This window comes from Aedes albopictus, chromosome 2, assembly GCF_035046485.1.
Source record: "Aedes albopictus strain Foshan chromosome 2, AalbF5, whole genome shotgun sequence".
NCBI classification, from domain to species: Eukaryota; Metazoa; Arthropoda; class Insecta; order Diptera; family Culicidae; genus Aedes; species Aedes albopictus.
In genome coordinates this window covers 514,529,841-514,554,598 of record NC_085137.1, presented here as the reverse complement: position 1 = coordinate 514,554,598, position 24,758 = coordinate 514,529,841, and the positions used below count along the sequence as shown (strand labels likewise).

Genomic DNA, 24,758 nt, shown 5'->3' with positions numbered 1-24,758 from the left:
AGAGTTCTCGAACTGTGCACATTGACAATGTTTAGCTATAGTCTCAAGCCCCATTCATTGGTTCCCTGTGCGTTTTCTCGTGCGTTTTTCCGGTTGATCACGGAGTAGTAACTACGAATTGTGTGGTCATCAATGCTCATGGTCATTCTCATGTGAAATCGAAAAATGCGTTGGACGACCGTCGGACTAGTCGGACGTTTATGGGCGCTTTGGGTTTTCATGATTGCTACGTGAAATCGAGTAACGGGTCGGAGAACTACCAGACTTTCGTTTATTTTTAAGATCGAACGACGAGTCGAACGCCCGTCAGAATGAACTGGTTTGCATTCCTCTTAAAAAGATATGTCGGGCGACCTTCAGAATTGTTTGATTATCGATTCGTGAAATCCAAGTACGGGTCGGAGACGGTAGGGTTGCGCTGATTTGAAAATATTATTTAGTATTTTGAAAGGTGAGTTGGACGACCGTGAGGATTGCTTGGTTCTGGATTTGTGAATGTCGTCAGAATGAACTGGTAAGCTGATGGTCGTGTCGGACGACCGTCAGGTGTTTTGGTTTTTGATTCGTGAAATCAAGGAACATGCCGAATAACAATAAGATCACTAAAACTCCTATAAGTTTGTAGTTAACAAGTGCTTTATTTCTAATGTTTAATCTCCACAATTGATCTCCAGTCGATCGCACCGCGTCTCATCTTCGGCATCCCAGTGAACCAGGGTATACAACGGCCTACTGGGTTTCATGAAGAACGTCTGCTTCCCATTGATCCTCACTTTGGAAAATTTGTTCAGTACAACCGCTTTGGTTGCTGCCCCGCGCATCCTATCGACCGGATTGTGCGTACGGTTGGAAGTCCGCAGTCGGGACTCTTGAATCATTTTCCTGCCGAAGACTTTTCGAATCTTTCGATAACCGATGCTGTGGCATATTTCCTTGATCTTTTGCTCGTCATACTGGCCGTCCTTGGGGAAGCACATGGAGTGCCAAATGCCGTGGCTTTGCTGCATAACTTCACCGTAGTTGCTGCGGGGATGTGAAGTTTTTGGTAGGATGTTTGTGAAATTGGAAGTTATAGTCACTTACGTCTCCGCTGGATTTTGCTGCAGGGCATAGCAATAGTGTTCATCTTCCTCTCCGGGACAGTCGATCTCGCCATCGCAGACGTGATCGTATGGGATGCAAATATCGCTGTCACCACACACGAAGCTGGTTTGCTCGCACTTGCAGAGACGCGGATTCTCGTCAGACTTATCCCAACAGTTGCGAACGCCGTCGCAAATCTTGGATGGATTGGTAACTCTGAAAACCGAGTCATTGAATTGAATAGTTGTCCAAGAAGTTTTCTCATAACCAACGACTTACTTGAGATACGTGTAGCAAGAGCACTCGTGAGGTTCATCCGACAAGTCACCGCAATCGTTCCGCCCATCGCAGAACTTGCTCTTGTCCACGCACTGATGATTTCCGCACCGGAACTGCGTCGGTAGACAGGCAGTGGACGTGTCGTTTATTGCATTGCACGCTTCGGGGCGCTCATCGGAGTTATCGTCGCAGTCCATCTTGTTATCACAGACCAACGAATGTCCGATACATTTGCCCAGCCAACAGCGCAGACCATCGCAAAGTGGCTCCGGAAATTCGTTGCATTTCTCGTGGTTCAGAACGTGCTGAATATCGGTGTAGTACTCCTTGAGGGATATCATTTTGACGACCTCGTTGAACCCACAGAGACCATGCTTGTTCTGATAGAAACCCACTGGGTACCAACCGGAGATTTTAGACTTACAAACGACGACTCCGGTCCGTGATGCATCTGAAAGAGAGGAGTTTTGTAAACTACGACCTTAACGAACCAGAGATTCGTACTTTCTGAATAGCAGTGATCAGCATGGTATATGCCCCTGTCAGGATTGAGCTGGTAGCAAACATGGAATGGTTCGCAATTCGTCATGTTCATGTGGACTCGCAACGTTCGGGTCCGGCCGTATTTGTCCTGCCCAACGGCCAGGCACTGATTGTCCTCGATGTTATGGTTCCTAGAAATATCAATTCGATTATATAAGGTCATAGGATCGCCTCAATCAACTCACTGTTCCGGTATGAAGGTCGGCAAGACATGTCGAGTGAAGGTCAAATTTTTCGCCAAGTGAAGCATTACAACTCTCGGCTCCGGTAAAAAGTGATAGCAATCCACTCGGACAACCTGATCGTACGGTCCCGAAATCTTCAGGTATGACTTGGCTCCTCCGGCCACCACCGAGAGGTAATCATTCTTCAAGTTGATCATTCGCATACAGGAACTGTCCACTACGATCCAGTTGACGTCGATAATGATCGCACTGCACAGGAAGACGCCTTCCAGATAGATGTCCGCATTCCACGGCCAATCGTAGTCATCGCCGAAGTTCTCAATGAACTCGATGTGAGCATTTTCGTTGAAGGTTATGTATGCTTGGGAGGAAATGTTCTTGATTGGATTCGTTGGACGAATGTTTACTTGCACTGGTTGTTCCTTGTGTTGGTTCTCGTAGTGACTGATTTCGTGTTCGGTGGCATTGATGAATGGTACGCAGGTTATGTGAAGGGCCTTGCAGTTCGGCTCGGATGAAACGTTCCGATACGACATGATCAACAGAGGTTGGTGTTCCAAATCAACCGTTTCGTTGACCAGCGGCGTCAGGATGGTTTGGTAGTAGCTCTTGTAACCTCTGGAAAAGTAATGTTTAATGTTTGTTCAGTAGTTCAACATAGAGTCCAACTTACGCAAATCCCAGAAAAGAGCATATTTTCCCGATCGAATCAACTGACTTGTTGTTAACTTCCGCTCCACAGATTAGATCCCACGTTCCGTTCGTATTCTTGGTGACCAAGCCTTCGTACTTGAACTCTGTGAGGTTGTTCGCATCAAAGTAGACCTTGTGACCATCGGTAAGGGCAACTGAAATGAAAGAAACCGCAATCATGTGTAGTAGGCGCAGATCATCATAGGAGTCCTATTCGCTAAAAAGGTTTGGAGGAATAGAATAAAGACAATAAGGGCACTGTGAGCCGCGGTTACTTAGGAGTTTTTAAAAAAATCTTTAACGTTCCGTCACCATGTTATTTACGATACCGATTTGAAAGAATTTCGTCAGCGGTTGATTGAGTTCAAAATGTGGGGTTTGCTTGAGTGGGAAAGTGTTCTAATTGGTGATTTGCAGGTGGCATCCCTCTAAGAGCGCCCTCATGAATTTCACAGTAGTTCCTGGATTCCTTCACAAAGGCCTTCCGAAATGTTTCATGGAATTCGTTCCAAGATTCCTTCAAGAATTCCTTCTAGGATTACCCCAGAAATTTTTCCTATGACTCCTTCAGGATTCTTCTAGGAGTTCTATAACACTAGTTTACAGCATTTTTGAACTCGGTAAGCTGATGATCATTTTTGGTGTAGAATCATGCCCTGAGTTCGAAAACGCGAAGGAAAAAAATTACAGTAGAGCGGAATTTTTTTCGACTTTCCATACAAGGTTGATGATTTGAAATCGATATTTGTTCTATTTTTAAGCAACGTCACTCACTTCACACATCTCATTCTCCGTAATCAATGCTCCGATTAAGCTGAATTTTTTACTGTAACTGGCCTACATATGAAATGTCAAATTAACGTTGAGAAAGAATTTTTACATTGTTTTTTTCTTATTGAAAAAATACATTTCTTCATATATTTTTGGAAATTTGGCTAAAATTTAAGGAGATCGTCCCTAAAACCCGCCAATATCTTAAATTTTATCAATCTGACGCAAAACCTGCATTCAGATGATCGAATGGTATTATATTCAGCTTTTAATTTAGGGGAAAAGATTTGAAATTGGTCCAACAAAACGCAAGATATTTGAATTTTGATAAATTTCATATTTTTAAAAATTGTAAAACTCAATATTGAGCTAAAACTCAAAAACTGTTCTACTAAAAATTTTTTGAAGCATGGTTCCGAAATCAGTGCTAAATTTTACTCCAAAAACTTTGGTCGTTGACAGAAGTTCACGACTTTCGTTTTATTTTGTAAACTAGTGTAATTGATTAGGAAGCTTCATCTGAGATTCAAAAGTTCCCTTTGAGATTCTTTGAGGATTTCTTCTGAGATTCCTTCTGAGATTCAAGGGATTCCTTCATAATTTCTCCAAAAGCTTCACGAATCCTCCAGTTTCCGAGATTCCTTCCAAGATTCCTCCAGGAATTTCTTCTTAGATTCTCGTACACTAAAACCTCCATTTGGGTCATCGGATCTACCAATGATTCTTCAAGGTTCTCCAAGAACTCCCTTGAGTATAGGTCATCGAATCTACCAGTGAGGTTTATACTCACACTGCCCCAGGCATCTATGTTCTATCTAGTGGTGGATTCTATGATTGTATAGCATATCCTAGAATTCTTTAGAGTTAATGCCATCTGATCTACCTACAAGTGTAATCTGTGATCTATTTGAGCATTATGAATGAAATGTAAGCTTACACAGCCTCATGTAGCTATGTGCTATCAAGTGATGAGTTCATTGTCAGTTTGACGATCTTCAAGAACTTACTTGAGTAGCGGTTATCGGATCTACTAACGTATTTGGTTGACTCTAAGAGATTTACGCAATAGAGGAAAAGTTAAATTCGCTTCTATATTCTCCTGAAATCGCTCTGAAGGCCATTGAGATGCCTTGAAACGCTTTGAAACGCCTCTAGTACTCCCATGAAATCCTCATGAAACTCAACTGAGAGCCTCTAAACCCCACCTGAAACCACTCTGAAACCTTCTGAAACGCGCTGAAACGCATTGAAACGGCTGCAAGACCGCAATGAAACCCCATGGAACGTCCTGAAAGCTTTGAAACGCCTCTTAAGCCCCGATAAAACCTCCGTGACATTCATCTGAGAGCCTCTGAAGCCCCCTAAAACCCCTGTGAACCTTCTGAAATGCCCTGAAACGCCCTGAAACGTATTGAAATGTCTTGAAACGCTTTGAAATGCCTCTGAAACCCCCATGAAACCTCCGTGAAATTCACCTGCGAGCCTCTGAAGCCCTCGTTAGGCCCCATACACCTCCTGAAACGCCCTGAAACGCATTTAAACGCCCTGAAACGCCTCGAAACGCTTTGAAATGCCTCTTAAACCAATATAAAACCTCCGTGAAATTCACCTGAGAGCCTCTAAAAGCCCTCTAAAACCTCTGAAACGCCCTGAAACGCTCTGAAACGCATGGAAACGCCTTGAAACCCTTTGAAATGCCTCTTAAACCCCTATGAAACCTCCGTGAAATTTACCTGAGATCATCTAAAGTCTCCTTACACCCCAGTGAAACCTCCTGAAACGTCTTGAAATGCTTTGAAACGCCTCTGAAACCCCTATTAAACCTCCGTCAAATTCACCTGCGACCTAGCCTGCGACCCTCTGAAGGCACCCTTAACCCTCCTGAATCCTCCTGAAAGGCCAAGAAACGCCATGAAACGCATTGAAACGCTCCGTGAAATTCACTTGCGAGCCTCTCAAGCCCTCAATGAATTAGAGCATCTGAAACCTTCTGAAACGTCCTGAAACGCATTGAAATGCCTCCAAAACCCCCATGAAACCCCATGAGCCTCTGAGACCCCCTTAACCCTCATGGATCGCTTTGAAACGCCTCTGAACCCCCTATGATATCTGCGAGCCTATGAAGCCCCTAAAACTCCTGTGAAACTTCCTGAAACGCCTTGAAACGCTTTGAAACGCGTTGAAACTTTTTTTTAACATCTTAAAACATTCTGAAATTCCCTGAAACTCTTCTGAAACCTCCTGAAACGTATTAAAACGTCTTTAACGCTTTGAATCGCCTCTTAAGCTCCTATAAAATCTCCGTGAAATTCATCTGAGCGCATCTGAAGCCCCCTAAAACCCCTGTGAATCTTTCTGAAATGCCCTGAAACGCCTCTGATACCCCCATGAAACCTCCTTGAAATTCACCTGAAGCCCCCATTTGGCCCCGTACACCGCCTGAAATGCCCTGAAACGCATTAAAGCGCCCTGAAACGCCTTGAAACGCTTTGAAATGCCTCTAAAACCACTTTAAAACCTTCGTGAAATTTATCTGAAAGTCTCTAAAGCCCTCTAAAACCTCTCTGAAACGTCCGGAAACGCCCTGAAACGCCTTGAAACTCTTTGAAACGCCTCTGAAATCGCTATGAAATCCCCGTGAAATTTACCTGAGATCATCTGAAGCCCCCTAAAACCCCTGTGAAACCTCCTGAAACGTCTCTGAAACCCCTATTTAACCTCCGTCAAATTCACCTGAGACCCTCCTGAAACCTCCTGAAAGGCCATGAAACGCATTGAAACGCTCCGTGAAATTCACTTGCGAGCCTCTCAAGCCCTCAATGAATTTGAGCATCGGAAACCTGCTGAAATGCCCTGAAACACCCTGAAACGCAATGAAACGCTTTGAAACGCCCATGAAACCTCCGTAAAATCCACCTGCGAGCCTCTGAAGCCCCCTTAAGCCCCCATTAAACCTCCTGAGACGTCCTGAAACGCATTGAAACACCTTGAAACGCTTTGAAACGCCTCTGAAACCCCCATAAAGTCACCTGATAGTTTCTGAAGGCCCACAAAACCTCTCTGAAACCTCCTGAAATGCTTTGAAACCCAAATGAAATTCGTGAGAAACGCACCTGAAAGCCTCTGAAGCCCCCTAAAATACCTCTGAAACCTCCTGAAACGCCCTGAAACGCCCTGAAACGCCTTGAAACGCTGAAATTCCCGTGAAGTGCACCTGAGAGCATATGAAGCTCCCTAAAAGCCATCTGAAACTTCTTGAAACGCCTTGAAATCCCTCTGACCATCCGCCCTTCACAACTGAAAGCCTTAATCTTCTCCCCTATGCATCTGCAAGCCACTTGCCCATCTCAAACTTCTTTACAACCTTGAAATCCATTTAGGGAAAAATGCTGTTTAAGCTGTCCGGACTCGTTACCTAAATGGAAGTTCGGGTGTAATAGTTTCGTTCAATATGTTTTCAGCGGTTGTTTTATTGAATTTCAAGAAAGAATTCTTGGAAAACTGGAATTCTTGAAGGATTTGTTGGCGTTCTGGGTTTACCCAGAAGGAACTTCAGGAGAAATTCCTTGGAAAACTGATGCTGGAATTCCTAAATTGTTGGAGGAATTCTTCAGGGAACTCTTGTAGAAACTGCATAAGGAATTCCTTGAATAGGTTCATAAAGAGTACCGCTTAAAATTTCTGCAGCGATTCCGTAATAAACTCCTGGAGGATTTTTATCCAAGAAACATCTGGAAGAATTCCAGAATGTACTTGCGAAGAAATCAGAACGTACTTGAGAAGGATCAGTAAGAATTCCGCTAGGAACTCTTGGAGGAGTCCACACTAGAGTTCCTAGAGCAATCCTGAATAGAGATCCTGAAAACAATCCGGAAACTGATTATGAAAGAATTCCGTAAGGAGTTATCGAAAAACTACCGTAAGAAGTATTTGGAGGATTCTTGGAAGAAGTTCTTGAAGGAATCCGGATGGAGATCCTGGGAAGAGATACCTGAAGAAGGTTTCGGGAGTATTTCGAGAGAAGTTCCCGAAACAATTGTGGAAGAAGTTCCTGGAGGAACCTCAGAAGAGATGCTAGGAGGAATCTTGGAAGGAGTTGCTGGAGTAATTCCAGCAAAAACTCTCAAAGGAACTCAAGAAGGAGTTACCGGAAAAATCTTGGAAGAAACTCCAGTAGAAATCTTGGAGGAATCTTGGAAGGAGTTTCCGGAAAATCCCGAAAAACTCCCAGAGAAATTCAGGTAGGAGTTTTTGAGTCGTGAAGAATCCAGGAAGCAGATTCTGAAAAAAAAACTCGGAAGTATTTCTCGTAAGAAATCTGAAAGGAATTCCCGGATGAATCCCGATAGGAACTCTTGAAGCAATCCCGGAGTAGTTCAAAAAAAAAACATAAGAAGTTCCTGGAGAAATCCTCGTAATAAGTTTTTTGAGGATTTGCGGTGGGATATCTTCGATGAATATCAGAATTCCTAAACAAATCCAGAAGAAATCTTAGAAGGAACTTGTAGAGGAATCTCACATGAAATTTTTGAAGTTGACCTTAAGAAATCTCTGCGAAAATTTTGGAAAGAGTTCCTGAATCAATCCAGGAAAGATCTTCTTGAGGAATCTCAGAAGAAATCTCTAGTGAAATTCCTGAAAGGATCCCAGAAAGAATTCCTGGTATTATTTAAGAATAAAATGATTCAGAAATGAAAATATCTACAATTGATTTACACGGCGAGGCACTTCATTCGGGTCGAGATTTCTCCTCTCGATGTACGACTACGACTTTTGTCACGTCACTCCATTCGCAGAATGAGCACAAAAGACTATCAGCTAAGAGTTGTGTGCTTAGCTGGTAGTGCAGCCTGGGCACTGTTGTTTATTTGACTTCGACTAGATTAACCCTAGTAGGATGTTGAGGTCAATATGACCCAAACAGACTCGCCGCTGTTTTTTCTACAAATTTGTGCCTGGGCTTCTCTAGGAGTTTCTTGTGGAGTTCTTCTTGGGGTTTATTGAGGATTCCTGCAGAAGTTTCCTTTGGGATTCCTCTAGGAGTTTCTTCTGAGATTCTTAAAGAGGTTCCGTCTGAGGTTCCTTTAAAATCTCTTGCCAGGGTTGTTTCAGGAAGTATTCCCGAGATTCTCGTAGAGATTTTTTCTGGGATTTCCTCAGAAATACCTTCTGAAATTACTTCAGGAGTTCCCAAATTCCTTCCGAGATTCCTCTTAAAATTTCTTCTGGGATTACTCCAGCAATTTTTCTGGAGAGTCCTCCGGGAATTTCTTTCGTGGTCTCTCAACAAATTTATTCTAGAATTCTTCTAGGATTTGCTTCTGTGATTCTTCAAAATCTGAGATTGTTTTTGGGATCCCTCTGGAATCCTTTCTGAAATTCTTAAAAGGTTCCTCCAGGAACTCGTTTCAGGATTCCTTCAGATATTCCTTCTGGAACTTCCAGGGATTTTCTCCGGGATATCTACAGGAGGTCCTGAAATCCTCCATGCTAGATTCGCAATAGTTACTTTTGGAATGTCCTCAGATTTCTTTACTTCCAAAAGGTATTCTACGGAAATATGCGTGGCAATACCAGTAATTTCACCGGATTCCAGGGATTTTATCCGGGATTCCTCTGAGAGTTCTCTCGGGGATTGCTTCAGGAATTCCTTCCAAGATTCCTACAGAAACTCCTTTCAAAATTCCAGGAATTTCATGCGAGAGTGCTCCCGGAAATTCTTTAGGGGTTTCTTCAGAAATTCCTTCTGAAATCCTTCCAGGAATCCTACAAGTAGTATCCAAAAACTTCTTCGGGATTCTTCAAGCAGCTCTTTCCAGGATTCAAATACTTCTGGGATTGCTTCAAGAATTTCTGGAATTTCTTCTGGGACGCTTTCAGGAATGGTGTCCGGCTATTTGACCGAACGCCATTTGGCCGAATGCTATTTCTGGCCGAATGGGTCGTTTGGCCAAATGCTGTTTGGCGGAATTGAAATCAAAGGAATTTAGAAGAACTTTATAAGCTGGAAATATTGTTTTTATTTAATAATAGACTATTCTTGCTACATTTACCATTCAGAGATGAGTTCGCGCTGAAATTACCATTATTTTATCAAAGATTTATCCTTCATTGAAACATAGGCTGTTCATTCGAGTTATACTGATGTGGGAAACAGTGGCATTTTCACTTGAGCTCATAATTCATTTTCGACCAAACGACATTCGGCCAAATGGCATTCGGCCAAATGACCCGGAACCGTCAGGAATTGCTTCTGGAATTTATTCCAAAGCTTCTTCGTGAATTCCTTCGGAAACTTCTTCCAGGGCTTTTTCGGAAACGCTTGCCGGGATTCTTTCGGGAAGTTCATCTGGAAATCTTTCAGAAACTGCTTCCGGGATTTCTTCAGGAACTTTTTCCAGAATTCATCCCGGAACTCTTTTTTGGTTTCTTCCAAGTGCCCCGTTTCGAATTCCGGCACATCCTTCTGGAATTCTTCCAGAAGTTCATTCTGGAATTCTTTCAGAATGCTCTTCCAGAATCCTCCGAGAGTTTATTAGCGAGCATATTGAGCAATTCCTCCTCCAGTTTCCAGAATATACTTGGGAAGGAGTTCCAGAAGGATCGGTAGGAGTTGGAGGAACTCTTGGAGGAATTAGGAATGGAGTTCCTTTAGGAGTACTGAATGAATTTCCTGGAAACATTCGGGTTACAGTTTCTGGAGGAATCCTAGAAGGAGTAATCGAAACAAACCCGCAAGAAGTTTCTATAGGGTTCAAGGTAGAAGTTCTTGGAGGAATCCCGGAATGAGTTCCTGATGGAATCCCGGAAAGAGATTCCGGAAGGAGTTCCCGGAAGAATCTTGGAGGAAGCTCCTGGAGGAATACCGACAGAAGTTATTGAAGGAATCTTGGAAGAAGTTCCCGGAGAAATCCCGGCAGAAACTCCCAGTGGAATTCAAGAAGGAGTTCATGAAAGAATCCGTGGAGAAGTTCCTGTTGGAGTCCCGGGCGAGATTCTTGAAGGAATCCCGGATGATTTTTTTAGAGGTCGGAGTTCTTGAGTTATTAGTAATCCAGAAAGCAGATCTTGGAAGAATCCCAGAAGTATTTCCTGCAGAATCTCGGAATGAGCTCCCGGAGGAGTCCCGGGAGTAATTTTGTAATTTTTGAAGCAGTCCCGGACGTAGATCTTGAGAAAATCCTAGAAAAAGTTGCTGGCGCAATCACAGAAGAAGTTCTTGAAAAAATACCAGAATAATTTTTTTGAGGATTTTCGCTAGGAAATCTTTCAGAAACTCCATCCGGGACTTCGTAAGGAAATTTTTTTTGAAGTCATCTGGCAGCTCTTTTTTGGTTTCCTCCAGGAATTCCGTTTGGAATTCCTGTACATCCTTCTGGAATTCTTCTAGATGTTTTCAATGGGCCTCTATAAGAGTTTATTAGCGAGTATTTTGAACAATCCCTCCTTCAGCTTTCAGAATGTACTTGGGAAGAAGTTCCAGAAAAATTGGCAGGAGCTCAAGAAGGAACTCCTGGAGAAATTAGGAATGGAGTTAATAGAGAAGTTCTGAATGGCGTTCCTGGAACCCTTCGGGTTGCAGTTTCTGGAAGAATCCTAGAGGGAGGTCTTGAAAAAATCCCATAAGAAATATCTAGAGAATTCTCGGCAGAAGTTCTAGGAGGAATCCTGGAATGAGTTCCTGGAGGAATCCCGGAAGGAGTTCCCAAAAGAATCTTGGAAGAAGCTCCTGGAGGAATTCCGGAAGCAGTTTTTAAGGGAATCTTGAAAGAAGTTCCCGGAGAAATCCTGAAAGAAATTCCCAGAGGAATTCAAGAAAGAGTTCTTGAAAGAATCCTGGAAGAAGTTCCTGTTGGAGTCCCGGAAGAGATTCTTGAAGGAATCTTGGAAGGGGTTCCCGAAGAAATTCCTGACAAATCTTGCAGAGGTAGGAGTTCTTGAGTTATTAGTAATCCAGGAAGCAGATCCTGGAAGAATCCTGGAAGTATTTTCTGCAGGAATCCCGGGAGGAATCCCGGTAATAATTTCTAAAGCAATCCCGAACGTACATCTTGAGAAAATCTTAGAAGAAATTGCTGGAGCCATCACGGAAGATCTTCTTGAAAGAATGCCGGAAGAAGTTTTTTGAGGATTTTCGGTAGGATTCTCTAGATAGGTCTCAGAATTCCTTAACAAATCTTGAAGAAACCTCAGAAGAAACTTCTGGTGGAATCTCACATGAAATTTTTGAAGGAGCGATCCAGAAATCCCTGCATGAATTTTGGAAGGGGTTCCTGAAATAATTCTGGAAAAAACTTCTAGAAGAATCCCAGAAAAAATCTGGTACAATTCCTGGAAGCATCCCAGAAGCAACTACTGCCCGGATAAAAACTAACCATAGGGTGTTTGGTGAAAACCATTCCTGCACCATACAGTGTACCAGTTACAATAATGTATATTGTAATGAAATGGTTCACTAAAAGCTTCACACATAGTAGCTACTATACATTTACATTCGATTTTTATGTAACAATATATTATACTGTTTTTCTTACGTTTGAACCATTCACTTTTCCGAAGCATTATTTTTCCGTGCATTATTAATTAGTACATTTATTCAGTTTTAGATTTTTTCCGTGCTTTGTTTTGTTGATGTTTGTGACTTTTTTGATGCAAAGGAAAGGAAAGAAAAAAGTGAATAAGTTGAAACATCAATTTAAAAGTAAAAAGAAAATCGCGCTAAGTACTGTTCCTTTGAATTCCACTAAGAATCAAAGGAACAGTACTTAACGCGATTTTTTTACTTACGGATATTCCCCTAACAAGCCCAGGTTAATCATCATCATTAATTTAAAGTCAATAAAATGTTCAAATAAGTAGTAAACCAGATCTCTTAAGAACTGCAGTTCCAAGAGATATGGTGGAATAGGTATGTAGAGTGCGATGAGAGGAATACGATTGACGTACTTTATCGTAGAGCCATCTTTAACATATGGACTGGACTGAATACTGAAAGAAATTCTAATATAGGTTCGTCTGTGGGTTCGCTTTTTAACCTAACTTATACTTGAATCGAACTTGACAGTTTTCTCATGAGTTGTTATGTATTTCCCCGTGTATTTCAAACTTTAGTCAAACTGGAGCCTCAATATTGCAATAACGGTTAAGCACGCTGTAATGATACTTATGTACCTCGTCACCCACTTCATGCAACTACATTAGTGGTCTATACTTAGCGCGCTCGGCATAGTTCCATCATGCCGCTCAAAGTGTTGCCACAAATAATGCTTAGTTTGCGAAACCCAGTTATCTGGCTGGTGGGGCATGGGAGCCTAAGCTTCAACTGTTAATGCAATCAGAGACTACTCAGACCTCGACTTAGACTTAGACGTGGGCGATCCAATATGAAGCGTTATCCAAAACGCTCTGGAGAATTCTTAAAGCGCATTCTCATAATGCTAGTAAGCCTAAGATGCCATTAACAGGAGGAAAATGACAAGATAATATAACATTATATGGTTTATGTAATGTAAACCAATACTTCATAACAAAAGAGAATCATTCCAAAACCATTTAATTAAATGTATAACCAGTAGTGAAACTACAATTAAAAACAATATATTTACGGTACATTTTATTGTTTGAAACCATATGTGTACCATACAATGTACGGTTTATTAAAACCCACGTATCAGTATTTATAACGATTCATTTACAATATAATGTATGGTTTTGCAAAAAAATATATATGGAAAAAATATTTTTTTATATTGTTACGATACTTAACCACCCGTATAATATATTGTAAAAATCTTATTTACAATTTACTGTATTGGGTTCTTACATTTTATTGTTTTTGTATTTTTATTTTTACAGTGGTGTCTATTGTAAAAATATGGTTTTAAATAGTACTGTTACAATACAACGTTCGGTTTTTCTACTGTATTTTTTATTCGGGTGGTTTATCTCAGAATAAAATCATTCAGGAATTTCAGAAACAGGAAGGAACCCGTAAAAATCATCTGGGTGAACTTAGGAAGGACTTCTGGAGGAACTCCAGAAAGAATCCCGGAACGAATCTCTGGAGGAACCCCGGGAGGACATCATGGTAAAATCCCATGTGGAACCTATTTAGGAATAGAAGCAGAAACTCTCTGGAGAGTCCCAGAGGGAACTACTGCTGAAATCTTAATTAATGCCCCAGAAAAATCCCAGACCAGGAACAAAAGAATTCTAGAAGAAGGGGTGCCATCAGCAAGCCATAAGCACGCTTTTACACGCCTGCGATCCCCACATTTTGATCCATGGAAAATTGATCAAACATCCGAATCGTAAACAAGCCTACGAAACGTCAAAGACTTGGTAAAATTTACCTCAGCAACCGTGGCGTTCAGTGCCACATAGGACACGGCATGAAATTTTCTCCATCTCTTTTACTCTTTCAGCAATTTTGTAAGCAACAAGGCCAAGAAACGTCAAAATCCCATACAAAATCAAAACAATTCAGCGCCCTGTTTGATGAAAGAAACTTACGGCAATCGAGCTCATCTTCATGCAACGGACAATCCGGAACGTTATCGCACAGTTTCTTCTCGTCGATGCAGACTTTGCTCATTCGGCAAGGGTACTGACCGGTGGCGCAAGAAACTGAAACGAAAGAAAACGTTAACGAAGAAGTAACATTCAATAAACTTCAAGGCAGATATTACAGCAGTCGTCCTCATCGGTCAAATCCAAGCAATCGGTTTTCCCATCGCAGATCAGGAAGTCGTACTTGTCCTTGAGATAGTCGCGACACGTGCACCGCAACTCGTCCGTACCGTCTTCGCAGTCGATGATGCGATCGCAGTGATGCGCAATGTTGATCGTTTGGGGAATTCTGTGGGGAAGAGATCGCAATACTAGTTACTTGTGTCAGGATTACATGCCTAGAGATCAACTCACTTGGAACAGACGAACCGCTTGTACCGGTAGGAGGTTTCGTTCGTGTCCAGCGTTTGGTTCTTCAACGAAGTGTGCAGGTAGTGCATGGACAATCGGAACTGGTTCAGCCGGCGGGTTTTCTCTTCGACTAGGTCGTGAATTTCTCGGAAAAAGGGATGCTGTTCAGCTGTCGCGTTCGTAGTTTCAGCTTTCACGGGTTCTATTTGGGTTTCACTGAATTCCTGATCGTGGGGAACAGTGCTAGAACTCTCCACGGTAGATGGCGAAATAGATGTAGAACTGGTAGAATCGGTTGTAGAAGTGGCAAGTTCAGTTGTAGAAGTATCATAGGAGGTTTTAGGTATGGGCGTTGTTGTTGACGTAGCGTTATCCGACAGAGTTGCTCTGATACTGTCGTACTGTTGCTGGTTGCGGTCCTCCATCTCGCGATGCATACTTGGAAAATGTGGTTTCAACTTGGAGATGGCTTCGTTGACCTGCATCCAGAAAGGAGATGTTGTAGTTGACGAATGTTCTGACTCAGTAGTTACCAAAGGGGTTGTTTCATCTGGGGTAGTCGTAGATGTTGTGGACTCTGTTGTGGCCAACTCGGAGGACTGTGTTGTATCACTAGATTCGGTTTCATGCGTCATTGATGTCGTTTCATAAATTTTCGATGAATACAATGGAGTGGTTGTTTCCATAATGGTCGTTGTGTCCAACACAGTGCTAGTTTCTATTGATGAAGTTTCAGCAGTGCTTGTTGACAATTCGGTCACTGATTCGGTTGTATGGAGACTGGTTTCGGTTGTGGGTTCCGTCGTTATACTAAAATCTACCGATGAATGATTTGCTGTTGAAGAATAGCTATCTATGGAATCAATGGTAGCTGGTAAAGTACTAGTGGGGATTGTTGAGGGATCGGTGGGCATTGCTGCATTGTATTCCAAAGTGGAAGTTGTTTCGTTAAATACCGGGGATGCTGAAATGTCTTCAAGTACTTGACGTGTCGTCACCTCGTATGTAGTACTGGATTCAAACTTTGTTTGATTTGTAAAGCTTGTTTCAGTTGTTGAATACTCAGATGTTGTTGAAGAAGTAGACGTATCCTCATCCTGGGTAGTTGTAGGTTCAACAGTAGTTACTTCAGTAATATTGTGCGCAGTGCTGTCACTCATCATATCAAGGTCTTTCGCAGGCTTTGGTTCCGTAGAAACCGATGTTGTTTCGATGGTAGTTGCTATCGTACTTGTCTCATCGTTGGAAGCAGTTGTAACAGTAGTAGACTTCTCTGAAGTTTCGGCTGTCTCCTCGACAAAATCGATCTTTGAAGTTACAGCTGTCGTAGCAGCCTCCGTTGTTGAACTGGCTACAGTGCTGTTAGCTGCCACCGTCACGGTAGAAGTTTCCTTGATCGTTTCGGCCAGCAGTTGATCCAGCGAACAATGCAATTCATCTTCTCCACCAAGACAATCAACCTTTCCGTTGCAGCGTTTCTGCCTTGGAATACAGAACGAAACTCCAACCGAGCACTGGAAGCCGGGACAATCCATCCGCGTAGAGGCTGGTGGAAGCACCTCACTGGTCTTTCTGTGGATCCAGTCGTTGAACAGTGCCACTCTAGTATACACCCCAGGTTCGTTAGGTCGGGCGCAACCTTCTCCGTGACTTACCACGCCTGCCAGGTACCACTCATGTGGACTGGTGACACTAATGCAGGCGAACGGACCTCCCGAGTCTCCCTGGCAGGCGTCGTGACCCCCACTCGGTTCGGCAGCGCAAATAGCGAGACCATCGCGATCGTTCCTGTGTTTGCAGAACGGCAGGATCGGCACTGTGACTTGCATTAGATGATCCGCTGAAAGAAAAACGTTTTATGAAATTTAGTAAGTTACTCATGTATCTGTGTGTTTTTTTTTTTTTTTTTTATTCCTGTTCGGGTTTGTCACTGCGACCAGTTTTTAGATCTATTGTGACATTACCCGTATCCTTAGTGTAGTGCATGTCGCATTACTCAATTGCCATTGAGGGGCAATAAAGTATCGATTTTGATACAGTTTTTGTTTTGTTTTCTTAGAAAACAAAACAAGAGTACTGATATTGGCCATGCATCGGAAACCTAGCATCACCCTTGTTTTACTGCTAAATTCTCCCCAGTAGGAAGTTTAGGACCCGGGTTTTAACATTAGCAGCAATATCATTCCAATAATGGAACACGTGTTCAGTAATAAGGATTCTAGTATGTTCCTTGCGTACTAGCACTTTCCAGTCTTCGAAGAGTTAGTACATACATGGATCCCTAACCCAATTTGATTTCCTTTGCATTTAGTTTAGCCTCAGATGGTGAGGTTTTTAACTATATGCAAAGTAAAGTTGGTAAACTCAGTTTTATTCAAAAACTGGAAGTCACCAAAACACCAGTAGTGAGGACTAAATACTATGATTCCTTGAATTACCAGAACACATATTCCAAAATTGAAAAATAGGACGACACTAGATTTCGGTTTGGTAGATCTATCACCGCAACGCAACCCAAAAAGGCGATCTACCCACGCTACGGGCTCCGTTAAAGATCGAGCATCTTTTAAACCCCCTCAACCATTCATCCCTCAGCACGGGTCGCCTGACACCTTGGATTGGGGTTACCTGTTTGGTGGACTTTTACCCCCGGAACAGGTGGTCCGTAGTGCTATTCTAAGCCGGCAGCTACACGGGCAGTGTGTGTTATGAGAGTTTCTCTTTACTTCTACACCAATGACTACGTTCTACACTTCTACTTACGTGATCCTCCATGCTCTCGGAGTGCTCCCCAGCCTATGGCAGTACACATGGTTCCCGGCTTCGGTCCCCAAATCCAGTCCCGATCGTTGGTCGTCATGTGCCGATTCGGTAGACAGATTGGCCTTACCCATCGATTGTACTGGAACGGCCTGTCCGAATGCATCAAGCTGATGTCGTTGATCATCTTCTGCGCACTGTATCCACGGTGAATGATCACGTGAGTTACTGTGGATACCTGAACCTGCGGTGCGAAGCTGCGCCGACGGAGAAGACCCGCCCTCAGCTCGTAGTGGTGTCTCGGAAAGTTATCACAGCAGTGAGCTGCCGTTACGATCTGGGAAGCAAAGCCGAATTGATCAGAACATTCAGTTATCTTTCTGAAATAGCCTTACCCAATGTTCATTGAAGATGCTTCCGCCGCAATGGAACTTGCCATCTCTGAATATACCAACGATAAACGGATAAGCGGACGCTTCAGCTTTCGTTCCGCCAACGATCTGTACAATCTCCGTAGTATTCCTCTTCCCACGAATCTTGATACGGGCGTGTTCCATCTCATTCTGCTTTGAAGAGCCACACTTTGGAGCTGGACACTTGACGTAGTTGATCAACCCATTACAGGTATCCGTGAACTCCGGTTGGAATACGTGATGACTTCGGGGACTCGGTTGAATGAACGGTCCTGGTAGATCTCCATGGTGCTGCACAATCACCGGATCCCTCTCCGATGGTCCAAGTTCCGCTTCGCAAGCTTCTCTCGCCAACGACAACGGGTTATGACAAACCGGATACCACTTGCCCTTGTGGTTCCGATGAAGAACTCCTACCGAATGCCCAACCGTGAACGCCAAGGGACTCCTCAGGTCTCGCACCAACATCGTACAATCCTGTTCGTCCTTCCCATTCACACAGTTGTTGAACCCATCGCACTTCTCAATCAAGGTATAACACCTCGTCTCGGAGTGATGAGAAGCCTGGTGTTCGAAGAACGAATTGAAGCACGAAAACGAGAACTTGTCGCAGCCGAAACAACCCATCTCATCCTCCCCTAGAGGACAGTCTACATAACCATCGCAACGTCGTTTTTGCGACAACCGTGACAAGCACGAGCAGTGCGATTCGTCACTTCCGTCGAAACAATCCACCCTGGAGTCACACAGGTGTGAGCTCAGAACGCACTGGATTCCATCTGCGCAAGGAACCTTGCCCCGAGGACAGTGCCGATGGTGACCACGTGCTCTCGCACCCCCCACTAAGACTTCCTGCGATATCAAAGAGTCATTGCCCGCTAACGGTGATTCCGTGGAAGGTGGCACAACCAGACTACACAGCAGCTTGGCACCTTCAAGATCCGGATCGTCACCGGTGCTTCGTCCAGATGACTTCTGAATGCTGAGTGGAACATTCAACAAACCTGAAAAGACACCACGAAAGATCTTTAGTGAGCCTTACCCTCCCCGGAATATCCTGAACACGAACCTATGGGGAAGTCACCACGTGGTTCGATGACAGTTTCGATCACGGGATCGTTCAGCAAGTGTTCCGGCGTAGGCCCTTCGCCTAATGGGAGTGACTTACCTGCCGGGTAGTTCTGGCCTCCAGCATAGACCGGCCGCATGGCGCCGTAAGTTGGCGGAACTTGATAGAAGCAGAAATGGTTCGGAGCGAAACCTCCGTACGCGGAGTTGACCAGGACCTGAGATGTCGCTTTCAACGTTTCACCCGTAACCGGAATGCTGGTCTGCCCCAATCCACCGTACTGCTGAGCCTGGAAGTGGTGTTGATTGCTGGAGAGAGTTTTTATCGGAGCGGCATGCTGCTGACTTCGTAGCTGTTCGCAGAGATTCAAGAACGGACCACTGGCAGCTACCGTTGGCTGCGCTGAGTATTTGGAGGCTCTGAAATCCGGAGAATCGATTGTGGAGGGTATGTCATGGTTGAATTGCTCCCGATTACGAGATCTGCCCATGATGAAGTCGTGAACTTCTACGGGAAGAGTGGATTGATCGAATTGTTCCTCGTGGAATGGAGTTGGAGGTTTGATGAAGTCGGGCAGCTCTGCAGCAGATGCAAATTGATCCAACTGTTCGTCATGGGTTTGAACTGGATCGAACTCTTCATCTTCGGTCCTGGCTGACGAATCTGAACGGTGTTTACTGGGAGCAACCGTTGAGGACGAAATTTTACAATTTTTAGGTTTCTTCAAACCCCCATGCTCCATGTCAACCGCCTCCAGAAGGTCGTCGATGTTTTTGATACATTCAACAGTTTTAGGCCGATGTTCATCTGGATTGTACTTCAAATTTTGCTTTTTGAAGTGGCTAATGTGCGTCTGCCCGACTAAAGTTTCATCGGGCGATTGCGTTGTGGTCTCGTTGCAGTCCAAGTCCTCATCGTCGTCTGTTTTGAACTCGGGAATCTTCTTCAGCAGGTCGTCCAAGTTCTTGACACAGTCATCTTCAACTGGGTTGTGCCTTTGGGCATCAAAAGGCTGTGGCACTGTACGATTGGATGCGGTTTTATTTAACGATTCAATAAGATCGTCTAAGGTTGGATCTTTACTGGTTTGATCTGTGGAAGTAACAACGACGGTAGTTGTTGCTAATGTTTCAGGTGTTTTCGTAGACGCTGTGTTCAAAACTTTCCACGTTGTATCATCCACCAAATTTTCTGCAAATTGTTCTATTTGTTCCTGAAAATCCGCGTTCAACGGATTGTAAGAAGTTTTTTCGATTGGTGGCACTGTTGACACGTTTTTCGTATCTTTGCCAGGATTTTGAGTATTTGTTTTGTCGTGTTCACTGGCATCACTGTAATTCCCAGTCACGGTAGTCAGTTCCAACTCAGTATGCACTGTAGTTACTTGATCCTCATTCAACGTCGTACTGTCTGTTGCTTGATCAATTGGTTTATCCTTCTTCATTACTTTCCCTGAGCTTTCATCCGAGTCTAGATCAATCAACTTGTTCTCTTTCCTCTTCGGGAAACTATCACTTAGATCCCCTTTCAAGTCTCCGCCGTGTTTTCCTTTGCAATCCTTCAGCAGCCCACTTAATTTATGCTTGATCTCCTTATAACTATGCTTGGTCTCCTTCAGAAACTGTTCAAACTTCTCGCAGTATCTTGAACAGTCCTTCTCGTTGGGAGCTTCCTTCTTGCACCGTTTACTATACTCCCGCCTTAACTCTTGGTATTCATGCGCCTTTCGCTTCTCACTCTCGGCACTTCGCTTTCGCCTCCTTCTCCTCCGCATCGACCGCATAATCTCGTTCCTGTTACCCTCATTGCCAAAAGGTGCGTACACTATCTTGAGTGTCAAATTCTTGTGCGTCAATCTCTGCAACGCTCCATCGATTCCGCTTCCGAAATCTACCGTTCTCAAATCCTCATCGGATTGTTCACTCTTCTCCAACATATTGTCGTCCACCATCTGAATACGATTGTCGTCGTCGTCGTCCAAATCTCGTTTCCGCCGAGATTTGTGTTCCTTTTCAAATCCCATCAAATGTAGAGTGCTCGATAGTAGTTGCTTCATAGGCTTCAGCACGGTATCCAAGAGATCCCCATGATGGTGAGTTTCCGTGTGGTAAACCACCTGCACAGTTTGAGGAGCTAAAATACCAATAAAACACATGAGAAGAACAACCAAAGTAGGCTGTTTATAGAATGTACATACTGATTAAAGCTCGTGTCACAGCTCCAATGAGAAGCGTGAATATGATCGTCACGGCAAGCACCAGCACTATTGTCAAAAGCAGTAGGCCAATCCGGTGGAGGACGTTTTGTTTCCATGGCTTCCGTTGGAGTTGTTCTGAAAGAAAGTCCAAAAGTGGATTTTTTTTTACTGCGCATGCGATGTGAGGTAACTTCCTACTGTAAGTCATAATTTGTTTTGCCCTCGAAAAGGAACGCATCAACTACGAGCGTTTGGCAACGGTACATGCGGCGAAATGACCTACTTTTGGGCCAGTTTTGGAAGTTGCGAAGTCAGCATGTTCTGTATTTACTTATTGTTTGGCAGTGCGTTCTAGGTGTATCGTATTTCCCTCGATTGAGGAAAAGTCTGACGAAGCGGGGCTCCGTCGGTTGTTGCCCATGTTTTTGCAGTTTACAAAAGTGTTTTGTTAAATATTGTGTTGAAAATATTTATATTTGTTCATTTCAGTACGCAATGCGGTAGTTGCTTGAAGGCTACCAAAATTTGCCCATTGACTTGTGATTCATTTCGGCACCGACATTTCAAAAGGGCGTAACTGCTTTTGCAACCAATGCCTTCTCATAAAGCTGTGGACCGTATCTCATCCCTTCCGAGCAATCCACTAGCACAAATAGAAAGATAAAATCCTCCTCTTTCGTTTAATGGATGTGAATTGCGTAAGATGAATGATATACGATGCGCAGCTCTGTGAGAAGTAATTGGTTGTAAAAACAGTTACGCCCTTTTGAAATGTTGATGCCGATTTGGAGTTTTTGCATGTTTATCCGGATCTGGTTAAATATTTTGTTTAACAAGTGGAAAGCTACTTCAATTTGAAATTTTAGCTGGGTGGGAAACTGAAGTTTTGCACTATTGCATGCTTCCTGCTGGTCTGTGCTGCAAGAAAGAAATTGTAACGGGTGATGGATGGCAGTGCCTTAAAAGTCCATCATACGAACAGATATATTTATCATGGATTACTGTACGAATTTATACTGGCCTGCTTACTCTCACACGTAATTTGACGTTTGAGAGGTGTCGGCACCGCTCAAACGTCACATTTTCAGTGAGAGTAAGCAGGCCAGTATAAATTCGTGCAGTGGACCATTGTAGTCCGACATTTATCCAAGGTTGCCATGATGTAATGGGACCTTTATTAGAGGCTTGTACATATGTCCTTCCTCTTCTGCTTCTTCATCTTCTTGACTTAATGTTCGATTGACGCTGGCGTTGCTAGTTTTTTTTTCTTTTTTCTTGCTCACTATCGTCAATAACTCTAGAAAAAGAAGGATCCCAAGTAACAATTATACTTTTGTGGCAATCCTGTAGTAATTTCTAAGATAGAATAATAAAACTGAGCAATAAAGCTCTTTGTTCTGAAAATCCGAGATAAAATAGGCATAAAACATCCATAAGACTAATCTGGCCCACTCTTCAGGAGATCTTCAAAGCTGCTTTTGAAGACTGCTTTGAAACTAGTTGTATTTATGTACTTGCACTGATGATTGATTATAAGAACTTCATGAAACTTTAACAAGAATAGCTTGAAGCATGTTGATCTTATATCTGTCTTTCTTAAGTGTCAACAGTGCATAATAAATGAAATCTTTTGCCTAAGCATTATGCAGATGCAAACAAGTTTTGTTTCATGGATGAAATGTTAATTGAACTGCAAATTATTTTCATCAAATTGAAATGGCTAAAGCATTAAAATTACCTACAGATCATTGATGACAGGACAGGGAATCAAAAATGTCCGTGCCATACCCACTTTTTCGTTGATTTGCCGCCCAAAACATACGAAAATAACAAAGCGCCCCAAAAATAATATCAATTATTAATATACGAAGACATAAATTTCCTATAAAAACAAAAGGCTACGCCACTTTTTTAATTCTATCTAAACATGGCTGCCGTTCCAAGCGAACAAAACTCATGCAGCTGCCATCAATTGTTATTACCTTTAATCCAAACCCCTGGAACCAAGTCACCTTGCATGAAAGCTACAGCCTTTATTGAAGATTGTTTTTACTAGTTATGATCTTAAGGCAGAATTGTTCGTCTTAAATGAAACTTATTCATTTTATTCAAGAGTAACAGCCTTTGACAAATGTTTGTTTACGTTTTCGATGCTAGAAAGTTATCTCTGTACATTTCGCGGTGTTTCTCGTCAAGGTGTGCCAATTCTATTTTGTTTCCCTGTATTTTGACAATTAATAATGAAGTGCAACTTACTAAAGTTACACTATTAATTTGGCATGAGCTTGAGCAGAGTCACAGTAAGTAACGAAGTGAATTAACGAAGCATAAACTTTTAATAAAATGTGTTGATGTTATGTGTTGAAAATAACTTCGAATACGCCTTAAAACTTATTATAAGATTTAATGCTCTTGTAAATTCAGTTGTTTTATGCGCGAATTTTAAAATTAACTTGAAGACAACTTAAAAACCGCAAACGAACGAAGATTATTTTCTCTTGATAAAAACAACTACAAATGTTCCATGAATTGGTCATGCTGTGATAAAGCTTCCATAAAAATAATCAAATCTAAAAGGAATTGAAATTGTTACTTAGGAATAGCGGCTTTTTCGATAACCAGTTGAATGCTAAGCAGGAAAATAGTTTCAGACCATGTTTGAACCGGTAGTGTTCCGGAACCGGTTCCGGATGTCCTGCCGGAAGTGGCCAATTAAAAAAGTGTACCAAACAGGCATGCGACACATCAAAGAGCGGCTTTTTCGATAACCAGATGAACGGTAAGCAGGAAAATAGTTTCAGACTATGTTTGAACCGGTAGTGTTCCGGAACCGGTTCCAGCTGTCCCGCTGGAAGTGGTTAATTAAAAAAGTGAACCAAACCCATGCATGCGACACATCAAAGAGCGGCTTTTTAGATAACCAGATGAACGGTAAGCAAGAAAATAGTTTCAGACCATATCTGAACAAATTGTATTCCGGAACCGGTTCCAGATGTTCTGTCGGAAGTGGACAATTAAAAAAGTGAACCAAACCCAGGCATGCGACACATCAAAGAGCGGCTATTTACCAGATGAACGGTAAGCAGGAAAATAGTTCCAAACCTCGTTTGAACCGGTAGTGTTCCGGAACCGGTTCCGGATGTACTGCCGGAAGTGGCCAATTAAAAAAGTGTACCAAACCTAGGCATGCGACACATCAAAGAGCGGCATTTTCGATAACCAGATGAACGGTAAGCAAGAAAATTGTTTCAGACCATGTTTGAACCGGTAGTGTTCCGGAACCGGTTCCAGCTGTCCCACTGGAAGTGATCAATTAAAAAAGTGAACCAAACCCAGGCATGCGACACATCAAAGAGCAGCTTTTTCGTTAACCAGATGAACGGTAAGCAAGAAAATAGTTTCAGACCATATCTGAACTGATTGTATTCCGGAACCGGTTCCGGATATCCTGTCGGAAGTGGCCAATTAAAAAGGTGAACCATACCCAGGCATGTGACACATCGAAGAGCGGCTTTTTCGATAACCAGATGAACGGAAAGCAGGAAAATAGTTTCATACCATATGTAAACCGGTTGTGTTCCGGAACCGGTTCCAGGTGTCCCGTCGGATGTGACCAATTAAAAAACTAAACCAAACCCATGCATGCGAAACATCATATCATCAGAAATGTTCGTTAATCAGATAAACGGGCAGCAAGAAAATAGTCAAGCAGTCAACTGAGAGATTTGATATTTTTCAGCTCGGCGTATACGTTTAACATAGCGTCGGAATATGAGCCATCAATAAGTTTCCAAATTCAATTATAACTTTGATAAAATTCTTGCTTTTCTGAATAAGGCTGACAC

The 24,758-nt window shown here is 42.9% G+C and overlaps 1 protein-coding gene across 1 annotated transcript in view; it reads right to left on the bottom strand.

Annotated features, from left to right (window-relative positions):
• Nucleotides 1-647: 647 nt before the first annotated feature.
• LOC109412806 (serine protease nudel) overlaps nucleotides 648-24,758 on the bottom strand; it is a 29,456-nt gene continuing 5,345 nt past the window's right edge. The window contains exons 2-14 of the mRNA XM_062854556.1: nucleotides 20,914-21,048; nucleotides 18,816-20,849; nucleotides 17,630-18,651; nucleotides 17,238-17,571; nucleotides 14,478-16,314; nucleotides 14,243-14,412; nucleotides 14,067-14,180; nucleotides 2,764-2,938; nucleotides 2,091-2,708; nucleotides 1,867-2,036; nucleotides 1,363-1,813; nucleotides 1,084-1,299; nucleotides 648-1,023 (exon numbers count right to left, since the gene is read on the bottom strand). Of these exons, the coding sequence (XP_062710540.1) occupies nucleotides 651-1,023; nucleotides 1,084-1,299; nucleotides 1,363-1,813; nucleotides 1,867-2,036; nucleotides 2,091-2,708; nucleotides 2,764-2,938; nucleotides 14,067-14,180; nucleotides 14,243-14,412; nucleotides 14,478-16,314; nucleotides 17,238-17,571; nucleotides 17,630-18,651; nucleotides 18,816-20,849; nucleotides 20,914-21,048 (7,649 nt within the window). The 3' untranslated portion in view covers nucleotides 648-650. The remainder of the gene's footprint in view (nucleotides 1,024-1,083; nucleotides 1,300-1,362; nucleotides 1,814-1,866; nucleotides 2,037-2,090; nucleotides 2,709-2,763; nucleotides 2,939-14,066; nucleotides 14,181-14,242; nucleotides 14,413-14,477; nucleotides 16,315-17,237; nucleotides 17,572-17,629; nucleotides 18,652-18,815; nucleotides 20,850-20,913; nucleotides 21,049-24,758) is intronic.